The sequence below is a fragment of the Hippopotamus amphibius genome, chromosome 13 (assembly GCF_030028045.1).
Source record: "Hippopotamus amphibius kiboko isolate mHipAmp2 chromosome 13, mHipAmp2.hap2, whole genome shotgun sequence".
Taxonomy (NCBI): domain Eukaryota; kingdom Metazoa; phylum Chordata; class Mammalia; order Artiodactyla; family Hippopotamidae; genus Hippopotamus; species Hippopotamus amphibius.
The window spans coordinates 46,330,944-46,347,906 of record NC_080198.1 but is presented as its reverse complement, the minus strand read 5'-3'; the positions used below and the strand labels follow the sequence as shown (position 1 = coordinate 46,347,906).

Genomic DNA, 16,963 nt, shown 5'->3' with positions numbered 1-16,963 from the left:
CTATCATGAACATTTTTGTGTGAACGTAATCTTTCATTTCTCTAGTATAAATGCCCAAGAGGGCAGCTGCCAAACCACATGGTAAGCACGTGTTTAGTGTTAAAAGAAACTGCCAGGCTCTTTTCCTGAGTGCCTGTGCCATGTCACATTCTCAACAAGAATGGATGAGTGACCCAGTTTCATCTGCATCCTCGTCAGCACTTGGTGGTGTCATTATTTTTCATTTTAGCCATTCTGACAGGTGTGCAGTGATGTCTCATTGCAGTTTTAATTTGCATTTCCCTACAGCTTTTCATGTGCTTATTTGTCATCTATATGTCTTCTTCTGTGATGTATCTGTTCATGTCTTTTGCCCATTTTCTAATTGCATTGTTTATTATTTTTTACTGGTGAGCTTTAAAAGTTCTTTATATATTTAAATACAAAGACTTTATCAGATATGTGATTTGCAAATATTTTTCTACTATCCTGCAAACATTTGAATCAAACAGATATCTCACCAAAGAAGATATGTCGATGGCAAATGAGCACACAAAAAGATGCTCACCACCATTCATCATTAGAGAAATGCAAATTAAACCCACAATGAGACAGAACCACACACCTCTTAGAATGGCTAAAATTAAAAAGATGACCATAGCAAGTATTAGCAGTTTCTCAATAAGTTCAAATACCCTAACATATCTGGCCATTCCACTTTTAGGTATTTACCCAAAAGGAAAGGAAATATATGTCCATATAAACATTTGTAGATAAACATTCCCAGCAGCTTTATTTCTAATGGCCCAAAGCTGACATAATCCAATGTCCATTAATAAGTGAATGGATGCACAAACTGTGGCATATCCACATGACGGAATACTACATGGAAATAAAAAGGGATAAAACATTGATACACACAGTAGTATGGATGAGTCTCAAAATAATTACGCTGAGTGAAAGAATTCAAACACCACAAAAGCACAAACTCTGTGATTCCACTTACACAAAACTCTAGAAATATAATCTACAGTGGCAGAAAGCAGACCAGTGGTTGCCTGGGGAGGGGGTGGTGGGATGGAAGAGAGGGTTTACAAGGGACATGAGCATACTTCTGGGGGTGACAGATGTGTTCACTATCTTGATTTTGGTACTGGTTTCAAGGGTATTTACATGTCACGTCTCATCAAATTAGACCCACTAAATGTGCGCATGTATGTCACATACAACAGTAAATCTGTTAAAAACAAAACAAACAAAATACCGGAATGCAGGCCTTTAGGCTGTGCTTCAGAAAAGACTATAAAATTTCCAAATAAAAATGAACTTAAAAATCAGTCCTCTAGGAATTTAAACTACAAAATATTAAGCACCTGATCTGCAAACAGCTGAAACTATGATTCAGTTCATGGACATATTAGCATAGTTTGAAACAAAAGTATGCCTATGACAAATTAGACATTTTTTGCTTTTATGCTTTTTCTTACTTTGGTCCAGTGATGATGGACATCCATCGTCCCCAGCATCACGTGGCCCACTGCACTCATCCCGGACCGGTCTGTGAACATTATTGTACATCCTGATGACAAAACACAAACCCTTTGGTCACTGTCCAGAGAGGCTTCATTCTTTTAGCACTGTGCAAATAATTAAAGTTCATGTATCAATTCAGGATTAAATTCGGTAGAAGCTTAAAGGCTAATTTTATGTCAGTGTTTTCGTCAAAAAACAGATTTAATAATTCAGTTGAGGTGAAGTCACATCTATCAATACAAAGACTTTTAAGAGTTTTCCTCTAGAATTTAGAGATGTGTATAGCTGTTAAGGGATATGGATTTTGAAAGTGAATGGAAATTTGTTACCTTTTGCATTTTTCAGGGTTTCCAAGTTCTGCTGGGCTAAGCGGCCTAAACTGTGCAGCTGGCTGCAGCGGTGGGCAATGCCCCAGCTCCTCTGCCACCTGGTCCAACAGAGCACACAGGCCCGTTACCACCCACGACCCCATGGGGCAGGCACGCACTCACCCCCACCTGCTTGACTCCTGTGAAAGCCGAGGAGTTACTTTCTCAAGTAGACACACAACATGTTTCCAAAGTAACTCATTTTTCAAGAAGCAACCAAATGGAAAATGAATTGTTTACCAGAGGGTAAAAATCTTACCATCATATTCAGCTATCCAAAGACTTAAAACAAGCAAATACACTATGTTTGGTCTCTCTCTCTCTTTTTTTTTTTTTGGACCATATGGCAGGGCATGTGGGATCTTAGCTCCCCAACCAGGGATTGGACCCACGCCCCCTGCAGTGGAAGTGAGGATCCCTAACTACTGGACCACCAGAGAAGTCCCTGTTGTTTCTCTTTTAAAATAAAAGGATGAAATGGGAAAAGACTTTGAAAAAGATCTTTTTCTTCTCCACATTGTTCAATGATGATGATTTTGTCTTAGATTTAAGTTCTAGCTAGAAGTTCCAGTTAGGTTTATCAGATCCTTTTCATCGTATCCTAGAGAAAATGATTTTCATGACATTGTGTAATCTGCTCATTTTATAGATGAACACTAAATATCAGTGACAAAATGGAACTTGATATTCACATGATGTCACAGAGGCACTGCTGTGTAAGTGTAAAGAGCACTGGTATTAAGTGGTAACACAAAACCCACCTCTGAATTCTGCTTCTGTGATTTACGAGCTCTGTGACCTTGAACTTACTGCTTCTAGTCTTCCTAAGGTTTCTCTTTCATACATGCCAAGTGGGGACGTTTCCAACAGCACAGGTAGTGTAAATCAAAGGGGATGAACATGTGAAGGAGAAAGGCACTCAAACAGGCTCTCAAAAAACTTAGGTTCCTTCTTCATCCTAATACCAATTTTGATGAATGTCATTTCTGACAAAGTGAAATCAGCTTTTAAAATTATTCCTTTAAGCCGCAATGTCATCAGTCACAATGCTTCCTTTTGTTGGAGACTTGGTTAATTTCTGAGTAAGTGGAGAACCCTCAAGCCCATGGTCCTCAAATGTTTTGGTCTCGGAACCCTTTTCACTCTCTTTTTTTTAAATATTTATTTACTTATGTATTTATTTTGGCTGCACTGGGTCTTAGTTGCGGCATGAAGGATCCTTTGTTGCAGCATGCAGGCTCATAGTTGCAGCATGCGAGCTTCTTAGTTTCGGCACATGGAATCTAGTTCCCTGACCAGGGACAGAACCCAGGCCCCCTGCATTGGGAGTGTGGAGTCTTAGCCACTGGACCACCAGGGGCTCCGCTTTTTGTACTCTTAAAAACTGAGAACCTCGCAGAGCTTTTGTTTATGTGGGTTATAGCTATTGATATTTACCACAGTAAGAATCCAAGCTGAGAAATTTCTCCATTATCTTGTTAAATAATGTTTATTTCTCTTTATGTTTAAGAAATCCTTTTATTTTCCTAACCCCAGGCTGCTTTCTCAGGTCTTTTAAAATTTATTATGAAGCAACTTCCCAGGCGGTCCAGTGGTTTGGACACTGCGCTCCCACTGCAGGTGGCATGAGTTTGATCCCTGGTGGGGGAACTAAGATCCCCCATGCTGTGCAGCATGGCCAGATAACAGAAAAAAAAATTAGAAAAAGTTATTTTCATGTATATTAAAGTGTTTTTTAAAAATAAACCTTTAAAAAGTATCTTATTATTTTGTTTTTAGTTAGCAAAGTCTATGTTACTAGATTATGAAATTGGAAGGGCCCCCTATAATCAAAGCTTGGATGTGATGAAAAGAGAGCAGCTATCAGCACAAACCCATTCTACACACTCCAAGTGTAAACACTTTCCTTTGAAATTTGAATTATCTCAGACAACTATGATTTGAATACACAAGGACAGAACTATAAGTACTATCTGTATTCTGCAAGCCCAGGAAAAAGGTGTTGATCTGATATCCAAATGATCATTTGGTTTGATATCAGAAAGAAGTCCTGATAATGAAGGTTGAAAACAAAACAGGCCACAGCAAACAGTAAAAGAAGTTTAAGCACCAGGCCAGATGACAGTATCTCAGGGTTCTTGTAATGGGGGGTCCCATGCCTGAATCACATCACCCCCTCCTTAGAGTTGTAACAATGGTTAAATCTACTTTTATAATAAACTTCAGCGTGTGTCTTTATATAACTATGATTTCTAAGTTTATGAAAACTTATTTAAAAAGTCATGTTATGGGACTTCCCTGGCAGTCTAGTAGTTAAGACATCGCCTTCCAATGCAGGGTTGCAGGTTCGATCCCTGGTCGGGAAGCTAAGATCCCACATGCCTCGGGACCAAAACAACCAAAACATAAAACAGAAGCAATATTGTGACAAATGCAATAAAGATATTAAAAAGGGTCCACCATCAACAAATCTTAAAAAAAATAAATAGAAAGTCATGTTATGTGGTGACTATAGCTAATAATACTGTAGTGTACTGCATTTTTGAAAGTTGCCAAAGGAGTAGACCTTAAAAGTTCTCATCACAAGAAAAACAATTTTTTGTAACTATGTATGGTGACAGATGTTAACTAGACTTATTGTGGTGATCACTTTGCAATGTATACAAATAATGAATTATTATGTAAAACACTTGGAACTAATATAATGTTATATGTGAGTAATACCTCAATTAGGAAATAAAGAAAAAAAAGTCATGCTATATAACATAGAGCCGAAGAATACAACATTCATTTTTTTCTCTCCCTTTCTCTTTTTAAACTTTTAAACTTACCAATCTTACATGAGGGGGAAATAATTATCTTTTATACATTATATGCATATGGAAAAGGATATTTTTCTTACAAATTCATTATGTAAAAAAAACTATTATGCTAAAAATGTCAGTATCTAAACCTTACTGCACTATTTTAAACAAGAAATTCATATTAGTTTTCTTACATAAACATTCTATTACTTTCATAAGAAGATAACTGAAGAATAGTAAACAGAATAATTAAAGATGCAAATATTTAACTGTTAGAAACCTTTACCAGTAAGTAATACATGTTTATTTTAACCTCTAAATTAGGTTTTCTCTTCTTCATTACCTGATATCTGAGAGCTGTAATTGATGAGAGAGTTCTTCTTTTAGACGATCTAGTTCTTTTCTAAGTGGCAAACTATTCTTCAGCTTTTTAATAGCACTTTTCCCATTGTTATCTAACCAGGATCTAGAAAGAAAAAACAGAAATATACATTTTGCAATACTAACTATAATGCACACATTTCTACTATTGAAAGACACGTTCCATTACCTTAAAGCAGCCCCAAGGTAAACTGAGTTTCCCATCAAACCTTTATCAAATTATAAGTACTCCTGCCAAGTCTATTCTTTTAGAATACCTACTTCTTTTTTTAAAAATAAATTTATTTGTTCATTTATTTATTTATTTATTGGCTGCATTGGGTCTTTGTTGCTGTGTGCGGGCTTTCTCTAGTTGCAGTGAGCGGGGGCTACTCTTCACTGGGTGCGCAGGCTTCTCATTGCAGTGGCTTCTCTTGTTGCAGAGCACAGGCTCTAGGTGCTCGGGCTTCAGTAGTTAAGGCACTCGAGCTCAATAGTTGTGGCCTGCAGGCTCTAGAGCGCAGGCTTGGTAGTTGTGGCGCATGGGCTTAGTTGCTCCACGGCATGTGGGATCTTCCTGGGCCAGGGATCGAACCCGTGTCCCCTGCATTGTCAGGCGGATTCTTAACCAGAGCGTTACCAGGGAAGCCCCCCATCCCCTACTTCTAGAATAGGTTTCTTGGAGAACTGCCAGCACCTGTTAAATCATGTTGTAGTTATGACAACGTCCTTTGTCTACCAAAAAAATTAAATTTTAATTACACCAAGCCTGTTGCTAGATTTCCAGAGACAGGATGATTTTTAAAGAATTAAAGATACTTTAAATCTCACTTATGTTTATTGCACTTTTCAACAGGCTATACTTGACCATCACTTACATCAGTCATCTACAGGTGAGGGCAGGGCTACCCCTTCTCCAACTACAGCAAATCAGCAGATGATGTTCTAGTGCAGCCAGACAGTGAAAAAGTCAACTCAGAAGATGCATCTAACGGTACTGGTGACATTTAAAAGGCAGTATTTCCTGATGAAGGAACTTGCGAAGGTAACTTCGTGGATTCTAACTGGGTAGATCCAGTTTCTTCCTTTGTTTTCATCTTGGTTATTAGCACTCCAAGCCCTCCCCGCTCACCCCCTCAGCTCTCTGTCCAGGTGCTCCCACTGGGCAGCCCTTACCAGTCTCTGAGTCTCCGCCCACCTGCTCCTCTAGGGTGGAGCTCCTGCTTTTCTCTTTGCCCCTGGGTTCCTTTGCACCCAAGCAAATGCCCAGCTCTAGTCTCACCTCTCCCCGCCTTTATTTTTTTACCCGGCAACTATATCATAGGCTCAGCAGAAAGACGTTCTCTTAATTCTGCATTTCTTAGAACATTTACCTCAATGAAGTCTTAAAAAAGAAAATAAACATCAAAGTCTGCATAAGGATTAGAAGGGGGCAGCTTTTGAGAAAAGAGCTGAAGGCAGCCAGGGCGGCCTTGTATAGAGCAGCATGGCTCCTCTAAAGGTTGTCTCTTCCTTGGTGTTATAATGGCGCAAGGGATGCTGGCTGTCGCTTAGGGTCTCTAGAGAAACGAGAGGCCTGGGCTTGCCTGGGAGGCCGAATGGCTGCTTCAGGAGTGGGCAGGGCAGAATGGCAAGGTGACCCAGGGATCAGAGGAACATTTCGGGTCTAAGATGGTAGTGGTGGAATGGGCCCTGGGTACAGCTGTGCAAGAAAAAGCTCCAGGGAGGTAGAGGAAAAATGGTCTAAAGCACCCCATCCCCAGGCCATCTGACACCCCCTGTGGGACACCCGTCAGTGATGGTCAGGTGTTATAACATTGCAGAAGGGCTCATATGTCTATCTTAAAAGTGCTTGCCAAATAAACCTTTTTAAGGTTCTTCTTAATACTTACTTTAAAGGTTTTAGATGTTATGATCCAGAACATTTAAAAAATTATCAAGTTGAGACTCTCAGAACCAATCAAATCATTATGCATGCAGCAATTATTTATCCTGAAAGCCTAACAGCGTGTTGTATTGGGAACATAAGATACACCTAGTAAGGAATAGAAAGAGAAGCAATTGAAAGGGAATATATGAGCTTCTATGAGAACAGAGGAAGAATTAATTAATGCTGCCTGGAAGGTTCCATAGAGCAGGTTATATGTGACCTGGAACCTGAGAGATGGATCAGATTTTTCCAGACGTATTAGTAAGAGGGAAGGGCATGCCAACCACACTAGTGTACAGGGAACAGTGCGATGAACCAACGTGCCAGATCATGCGATGCCTACAGGGGGAGGGGCGTGAGATGAGACCGGGGAGATGTGTGTGTGTGTCTGTTGATCATAAAAGGTCTTGCACATCAGGTTAAGGAACTGGGCCCTTATCCTCTAGGTAAAGATGTTCCAGATTGTGTGCAGTCATTAATAATTCTTCCCATTCCCCCTTTAAGAATATTGGTAAAGCTGGACTTGCCTGGTGGCGCAGTTGTTAAGAATCCGCCTGCCAATGTAGGGAATACAGGTTCAATCCCTGGTTGGGGGAGACCCCACATGCCTCGGAGCAACGAAGCCCGTGTGCCACAACTACTGAGCCTGTGCTCTCGGGCCTGCAAGCCACAATTACTGAAGCCTGAGTGCCCTAGAGCCTGTGAGCCACAACTACTAAGCCCACATACTGCAACTACTGAAGCCCATGCATCTAGAGCCCGTGCTCTGTATCAAGAGAAACATTGAGAAGCCTGTGCTCCACAACTAAGAGTAGCCCCTGCTCACCACAGCTAGAGAAAGCCCGTGCGCAGTAATGAAGACCCAGCACAGCCAAAAATAAATAAAATAAAAAAAAAGAATTAAAAAAATTAATATTTAGAAAAACTTTAGTATTTAGAAAAAGAGTAATATAGAAGTAAATATCACTTCCCTTTTTTAAAAAAAAAGAATACTGGTAAAGATTTTGTCATTTCTGCATGTGTGTGAGAAATAAAAAGTAGAAATATCTTACTTTATATAATGATTATTAGCTATTACAGTTTTTCAACCTTTTCCTCATTTATTAAGTGAATACATGTTCATCAATTTACCTTAAATTACATAAGAGAAAGGATGATTTGTTGACAAATGAATTACCAAATGGCATACCATGTATAGTTTGGGGATCAAATGTCTTAAAATACAGACTGAAATTTAATCTTATGATTATATATTCATGACCTGATTTTTGGAATTCTTACATTTAGTTTATAAAGTTTAACTGATTCAGTTTAACAATTTTTGTGTTTTGTGTCTTAACACTGAGATAAATATCTATTTGTCTACCTGTGTACATATTAGGTCTCTCTGTAGATATAAAGATACACGTTTCCTAGCTCTGGCCACTGAGAAGTTCAGCAGCAACTGAACACATGCAGCACCCAGATCTTGGTTTCTAAAAATCACTCCCTCCTAGAAAGAAACAGAGCTGCTGGGCAAAATAGCTCAAACACTGGGGCAGGGACAGTCCAGGTGAGCCTGGAACACCTTGGTGAGCCAGGCAGTGAGAGAGGTCTCAAAGAATGATGGGGACACGGGAGCCAGCTTGAGGGGATGATAAGGTTAGAAAATTGCCATTTGGCAACCATCATCATAAATGTGATTCAGGCTGAGGGGTAAAAGCGTGGTGAGTAAGATGACAACACAGCCCTAAGTATCTCCTCAACAGAAACTAACTGAAGGGAAAAATAATTCCTTTACAGGGAGAAAAAACTCAGAGACACCATCTTAATCAAATGATCCAAGTTCATATCACTAGAGATGGGATAAATCAACAACATACGCCTCCTATATAACCCACTGAAAACAACACCCTTCACTTTCGGGGTGTTCCTGCCAAGTATGAATAACCTGGCTCTGATTATGAGAAATACCAGATAAACGCAAAACACTCAAATCGAGGGATATTCTACAAAATAACATCAAGGTAATGGAAGACAAGAAAACAGTGAGGAACCATTCCAGATTAAAGGAGGCTACAGACTAAAGTTATGACTTATAATTTGAAAAACAATGACTTAGTGTATAAATAAGGGGAAGAGTGAATAACTGCATGACATGAGTTAAAGCACGATTATAAAATCCCCAAATATTCTACAGAAATAATTCCAATGCTGTTGTTGTCCAATGTGGCATTTCATGGACACCAAGACTGATTCAGAAGTTAGACATGTAAAGTGAAATAAAACTGTATGTGCGAACTTAAGATAGAAAAAATGGAAGTCTGACATTTACTGATACCTCAGTAGTTAGCAGAACAGCATTTCAGTGGTCCTTCTACAGTTCAATAAGTTCAATAACATGCTTTTTCAATGGGATAGACATTACATACGGGATAATTTTGTTTAGATACAAGTGGATCCTGTTGGGTCCTTCGAAAAACAATTTCTATAATTAAAGTACATTTTTGTTATAATATTATGTGATAATCAGAGAATATGTGCAAAATGTGGACATACTAAAATCTACAACACAGAGTAGCATTTTCTAATTTTTTTTAGACTGGTAAATTCTTTTTATTATAGTATATTATTAAAAATTCCTTAAGTATTAAACATTTCATATTATCCTTTTTAAATAGTATAGGATACAGTAAAGTGATTTTGCAGTAAGATAAAGCACAATTTGCTGACAAATTAAAAATTACACACGGCATGTCCAAAAATGTAGCTTGAAATGTAATTACCAGATATAATAAGAAAATCGATTAAATGGAGCTTTTATGATCTGATAATTCTATATTGTGTTTTTAAAAACTCAACTGATTTGTTTTCATGATTTCTGTGTTTCATTTCAAAATAGTGGGACAATTTCAGCCTGCATGTCTCCGCAGAAGCAAAAGCAAAATAACTGAAAGTTTACACTAAATAAAACTTTTATTTTCTCTTTTTAACATTATGTTCTGAAATATTAGAAATATCTTTACATGTTTTCCAGAATAAATCTGATCAAGTGAATGTAATTTGTAAATCAGGTGAAGACCAGCTTGATGTAAATTTGTATAATTATCATTGTTATGCTCCCTCTGAACTATATAATTCAGCATGTGCTCCTTATGAGTCCTCTTCTATAACCTACACATATAATAAAGATGAGGTCAACAATACGAGAACGAAAATAAAAACAAACTGTATACGGCCAAAATGACCACGGCGGTGAACAAGTTTTACCTGAGTTATAGGTACCCTAAATCTCCTGACTATGGGACAGTCATTCCATTTGTATGACTTGAAAGCTCTCAAATGGTTCAACAATTTTATATTTATTTCCAAAATAATTTCAAATTAAAAAAAGTATTAACTGAAACAAGAAATTTATATAGATATCACTCTGGCTTTAATGATATAAGCTCCTAGAATCCTTACTGGAAAAAACTAACATAAAACAAAACGTTGAAGAAACCACCAGTGGTTCCTTCAAATTGGGTATATTTGGCAAAAGGTCAAGATTGGCTGGAAGGCACCCTGGGCCTGTGTGAACACAATGGACTAGCAAGACCAGGTTAGGTTATGGAAATAAGAGATACGAAATCTTCCAAATTCGTACAACTGTCATAACTGGGGCTTCAGCACCCTAAAGGATGCTGATTTTTCTGCAGCATTCAGTCTACACTGCAATTTACTCGAACAGCCCAAATAGCAGCATGTGTTCCTTTTCTTGCCTTTTTCAGTGCAGAGCTGTCCTCTCATATCCTACCCGTCTGACCCTCTGCTCTAAAATTATACCTAGTAAGCTAAACTCAGACTCTATGAGGCGTGATGATCTGGTTCAGATAAGTCACTAAGATATCAATGTTTAAGAAATACAGCCCAAGAACCTCTGATACAAGCATTAAAAAGTACACAAAACAGGAATCTCTAACTGGTCAATTTTAGAAGAGAAGCATTGAGTAAGAAAATGTAAAGTGATACCAGTTAACTCTCAACATTCTCTAGCCCAAGAAAAGCATATGGAAGTAAAAGATATAAAATAGTATTACACCAAGAACCAGCCACAACCCTATTCCAGCTCTTCTGTAAGCAACTCTAAATACTGTCTGTTTCATTTAAAACAATTCGATATTAACTTTAAATCACAGTTTTAAAGCGAACGCAAGATCTCTTATACATAAGGCTAAAACATGTAGTGCTTTATCACTGTTAACCTCACTTGGTGAAGCTAAGAAAACCAAGGTTCCATCTGGCTAATGACGGGTTTACTTCACCGTCTGACAAGATGCGTCACTGTCGACAGCTGAATTTGGATGATAATGGTCAATCACTTAAAAAGTTATATTCCCACTGACTTCAGTTTCTAAAACAGTCGTCTATTTAATTTATGTCGCTCTCTTCTTTAAGAGCAGACAAGTCAAAATGACATGTTTTGAGCTTGTCCTGGTGACTGTCAACATGAGAGCTCGAATCTAAAAGAAAGTGTACATCTGGGGGAAATGAAGAATTCACAGTTAACACAATTCACCTATACTCAGAAACTGTCCTTAAGACAATGTGTCTCTTGCTAAAAACAGCAGATACTTTTAAGGCAACACTAATGAAATTAACAGGCACTCGGGACTTCCTTTGTGGTGCAGTGGTTACTAATCCGCCTGCCGATGCAGGGAACATGGGTTCGATCCGTGGTCCAGGAAGATCCCACATGTCGCGGACCAACTAAGCCTGAGTGCCACAACTACTAAGCCTGCGCTCTAGAGCCCGTGAGCCACAACTACTGAGACTGCATGCTGCAACTACTGAAGCCCACGTGCCTAGAGCTGGTGCTCCGCAATAAGAGAAGCCACCGCAATGAGAAGCCCATGGACCACAATGAAGAGTAGCCCCCGCTCACTGCAACTAGAGAAAGCCTGTGTACAGCAATGAAGACCCAATGCAGCCAATAAATAAATAAATAAGTTTATTAATAAATGAATAAATAAATAAAATGGCCCTCTCCATCCATTGCTGAGTCACTTCTACTGCTACCATCCGTATTAAGCTACTTGACGTTTCCATATTAAACCTTGAGCTCTCCACATTGAGCCTCCAGCACTTCACATTCCCTTTTTCAACAGTTCTTTAATTCAGTGTAATAAAAATGCTGGGTAGGTTTTATGAATCTATGAAGCAGATTAGTAGAAAGAGAGATGATTAAAACTACCCTTAAAAACTATGTAGTATACTGTACTATACCAAAATGTAAGAGAATCTACTTTTAATTAAGACGGAAGAATTTTACTGGATGAACTACATACAAGTAAGGAAATTATAAACACTCAGCTTGGACAAGGAACCAGTGAAATACCACTTATCTTGGTGAACTGGCTTTTCACACTTCCAGTCTGTTTTCGTTTGTCAGCTGACTAACTCTGAGTTCTGGGTCCCTGGGGCAATCTTTTCATGATGGCTACACAGGCAGCTCAGACCAAAATTGTACCCTATGAAACTCTCAACTGAACCACAGACTAATTGCTTCTCGGAATTTCTTTAATATGTTATTCTTAAGCCTCTGGACTTAAGGGCCAACAACTCTCATTCTTGCTTTTATGCCTTGACTTACCCAATCCCACTTTTTTTCCATACCAAGTTTTTGTTCATCTGGACAGACTGTGAGATAATTGGAGCAACGCTCTCTTCAGGGAGTAAGTGGAAGTTTCATGGCTGGAGCCCAGTGCACGCAAGGCTAACCCTCTCTTCTAGCTCACGTTCACAGCAACCCGCTTAACTCCCACTCAGACTCTGCGTGTAATGCACCTTCAGTCATCTCTTCTGTTTCTCTAAACCAAGTCTTAAATTATCAATCTCGATCCCACAAAGACTGCTATTCAATTTCAACTGCAACTTCTTACGGTCCCATTACTTCCAGTGTATCTTAAAGTTATCATTCCCTAAGCCACATTTTCCTCTCGGGGTCATTTACAGAAGAGAATTTGAACAATTACAATCCACGTATTTAGGGAGGAGACTCTATCGGTTACACATACAGACATATCAGAAACAGATCATCAGCACAGATACAAATACACCGACACGAACACATATGCGTTTAGACAGACACTGGTCTCCCTTTCTATACTGGACTCTGCAAACTTCCTGTCCCTTCCACCTTATTTGGGTTCTACCTGGATAACAAGGGAGGAATTCCTGAGTTAGCAGAGATACTCCACAAAGCTGACATCTGCCAGGGGGTAACTCAGGAGGATTTACCATGCTGCAGGAAGTGGGGACCCTCTGGGGAGCCACCAGACTCCCTGGATACAACCACAGGAACAGAGTGTGGCGGGTCTTTACAGAGTCCAAAAATGACTCAAAAAAAATTAATGGTGATCTTACAAACAAGACAAATCACAGAGAAATATTTTGTATATGGTTCTTATGATAAATTCTTTCTCAGTCTGTTCCAGATGACATTTTACAATGCTGTCTCCAGGCACTGTTACTACTATGGAGTACACAAAAGTCCATCACTACTGGGCTCTGAGGAAACGAAATGCTTAACACGTGAAGAAGCTTAAAATTTTTATAGTCTCAGGTATATCCTTTCTCCACATACCAGGGGTGACCTGAGGAGTAGAATTTTAAAAACTTAAACAAAACAAAGTGACTTTGTGTGTTTGGTGTCAAAAAGCCAAAAATTCAAACACAATTAGAAGTACTCTGGCAACTTTAAGCAAGAAGCATGAAATATCTTTTCTGTAATGGTTACTGGGTTACTAATGATAGCATTACTTTTCCTGGAAAATTAGATTTCAGTTTTATTTTTACTTTATTTTTTTAATTTCTTTTTTCTTTTGACTACACCTCGAGGCATGTGGGATCTTAGTTCCCCAATCAGGGATCAAACCCATGCCCCCTGCAGTGGAAGCACGGAGTCTTAACCACTGGACCTCCAGGGAAGTCTCTAGACTTTAATTTTAAACATGATCTACCAATCAGGTTAGTTAAATAGTAACTCTTACATACGTTAGGGTTGTTTCCATTCTCCAGACTTGCTCGAGGTCTTCCTCAGGGTCCTTGAATCCAGTAAAGGAGTAATAAGACTTGTCCCATTTGATGGGCCTGTCAGATAGTCTTTTGGCCTCTTTGAGAGGCTGGGAATGCACATTAGTATTCAAGCTTTGGACATGTTCAATAGATAAACTGCAGGAGTTGAGAATATACAATACTGTGCTTAGCAGATCTCTGGTGTGCAAAGTAAATTTGACTGCTCGAAATCCTAGAGAATATAATCCCCCAAACAATTAATACAGATGATTATTTGCTTTACTTTAAAAAGTTTTTCATACAACATTTATAGAAGCAACATCTTTTAAAACACTCCATTACTGATTACAATTCATTCTGTGGGAAAATTATCTGTAAATGGAAAACTACACCCCTTCTCCAAAACTATACCACACTCTCTCCATCTTCATGAAGTCCTTCAACTCTTGGCTCCGTCTTCTAGTTTAGCACCAGTGACCAAACCCACGCCAGCCCAAGCAGGGGACTCAGAATATTTTCAATGCTGTTCAAAGCACTGAAAAATTTGTCTCTACAGTCGAAGTGATGGGAAAAGCTCTCCTATGAGCAAGTGTCCACCAAAGAGAGTTTCAAGCACGAAGGTGCGGGGGGAGTGGGGAGGCGGGCGGAGGCAGGAGGCGGGTGGAGGCAGGGGGAGGCTGCCCTGCCAATCCAGTCTCAGTGCTCACAGAAACCCATCTCGAATTTTCTCTATGTTGAAAGAGACTGTCCTCATACTTCCCCATCCAACTAGCTAGGGATTCAATATTTTCAGAAGTGACTCAAAATTCCCTGCTTTTTTAAAAGTTAGCACTTCACAATCTGATTTTAATGCAAGCAGTCATCGGGCTCCAGCTAGTAATCTAAGTTGTTATGTCAACAATAGGAAACCTACTCTTGCCCTCTCTCTGCCTTTCTTGGGTATTAAACATGGCACTAGTTGAACTTACATAACTTTTCAATCAACACTCCCTCCAGTGCCATTACGATCTCGCTTTTCAAATGTGAAGAAGCAGAGGCTCAAGGAGGTTAAGAAGAGTGGAGTGAGGGCTTAAATCTGAGCTGATGCCAAGCCAAGCATTTTCCCCATTATAGCATGCTGACTCTTTCGTCTTCTTTGAAAAAAATATTTTAAATTGGTTTTGAAAATTATATAAGTACATCCTTATTGTAAAATTTTATGTATAAAGTCAAGTCTCCTGTTGACAGGCACACACCCTCACCCTTTCACATAACCCTATTAACATTCAGGTATACAAGCATTAGATCTTCACTGCCTATTATGGTAGCTACGAGCCATATGTGGCTATTTAAAATTAAATTGATTGAAATTAAATAAAATTTAAAATTCAGTTCCTGGTGATACTAGCCCCCCTTCAAGAGCTCAGCAGCCACATGGGGCTGGTGCTGGCTGTATCAGCGCACGTACAGAACAGTTACATCACCGAAGAAAGTTCTCTTGGACAGCACTGCTTTAGACCTTTTCTATGTGCTTTGTGTGTATGTTATACATGATATATAAGCTTATGTGTTTGCACAAACACACCCACAGTGTGAATTATTCCATTTTAACATATAAACTGCACCAGTCTGGATCTATTACTTTGAACTTGCTTTTGTTATTTAATCTTGGTGACTCTCCCCTATCTGTATGTGTACATCACCCTCTTTCTTTTTAGTAGCTCCATACTAATCCACAGAATGTACGCAGCGTACTTCATGTAACACTTCTGAAACTGATGGGCACAAAAGTTGTTTTTAATTTTTCACCATTCCATACAAGACTGAAATGTGTTTCCTTGTCTTTGCCACTAAGGACAGTCATCACAATCTAAATCATTCTCAGAGATCCCTGCTGCTCCTGCCATACAGACTTACGGAATCTAGAACATGCAAACTAAGCAGACTTTTCCGATGAATCATTGATGGCAAAGTGAGAAATACTAACAGAATTATTCTAGTCAGTGAAAGAGGTAAGGAAAATCCAAATTCCTACATCTGAGGTTAGGAAAAATAGTTTATCCTCAGAAGACGTAAGTCAAGGAATAAATCTCAGTTTCTCTCTTAATTTATCAGTTCCATGAATTATTTAATCCAATGTAAGGGCTGCTCTATAGTGTGGAATGCCTGTGCCAGACTGCACATACCCTTTACTGGGAATTATTACCTAATTAATTTAGTTTGCATTTGATTACTGAGGCTAAACATTTTTATATGCTTATTGGCTATTTACGTGTATTATTTCTTGAACTGTCTAGTCATTGTGTTTGCCCATTTTTGTAACCAAGCTACTCTGTTTTCTTTTTGATTCCCAAGAACTCCTTATATACTAACATTATCTTTTTGTCACTTACGCTGTATGTTTTCCCCCATTTTTAATTTTTTTTTTAATTTTCATTTAATAAACTGTTCAAAGTTAACCATTAACTGAAAGTAGAGGGTTTTTCTCTTTACTCAGCCAGGGCTGACTACAGCTATTTGTTTTGGCATTAATTCACAGAAAATTCTTAGTAAATATTTAAATTGTTTTAAAGTTCATTCTAAAAATAATTTCCTCAAGGATCAGGAAAAGGTTGGCTGTTCAGAGAAATAGTAGACCCATATTTACCCTTAGTTTAAAGTGTCACTAGATCACGGCTAAAACAGTGACAAAGGGCCAAACAGAAGGCTGAACATGAAGACTGATCAGGTTTTAGAAACGGCATGAGGCTGGAGTTAAAGAGTTCAAGACCCCTATCCTGTCCCCATGGTCCTGGGACATTATTACTAACTTACAACTGGGCAAATACTACCTACCTCACAGGGTACTTTGAGGACTAAGTAAAAATGTAAGCTATACTTTTAAAAAATATAATTTGTTATATACACATTTAATACTTAAAACAGCACTGAAATAGGAAGCGGACAGATAGGAACACTTCGGTTTTCTAGTCAGA

At 38.7% G+C, this 16,963-nt stretch overlaps 1 protein-coding gene across 3 annotated transcripts in view; it reads right to left on the bottom strand.

Annotated features, from left to right (window-relative positions):
* The window catches only part of TCAIM (T cell activation inhibitor, mitochondrial), a 45,528-nt gene that overhangs the window by 11,250 nt on the left and 17,315 nt on the right, over nt 1-16,963 (bottom strand). For all 3 annotated transcript variants that reach the window (XM_057706554.1, XM_057706552.1, XM_057706553.1), the window contains exons 5-8: nt 13,989-14,241; nt 5,028-5,150; nt 1,842-1,939; nt 1,467-1,558 (exon numbers count right to left, since the gene is read on the bottom strand). In XM_057706554.1, coding sequence (XP_057562537.1) covers nt 1,467-1,558; nt 1,842-1,939; nt 5,028-5,150; nt 13,989-14,241 — 566 coding nt within the window. The remainder of the gene's footprint in view (nt 1-1,466; nt 1,559-1,841; nt 1,940-5,027; nt 5,151-13,988; nt 14,242-16,963) is intronic.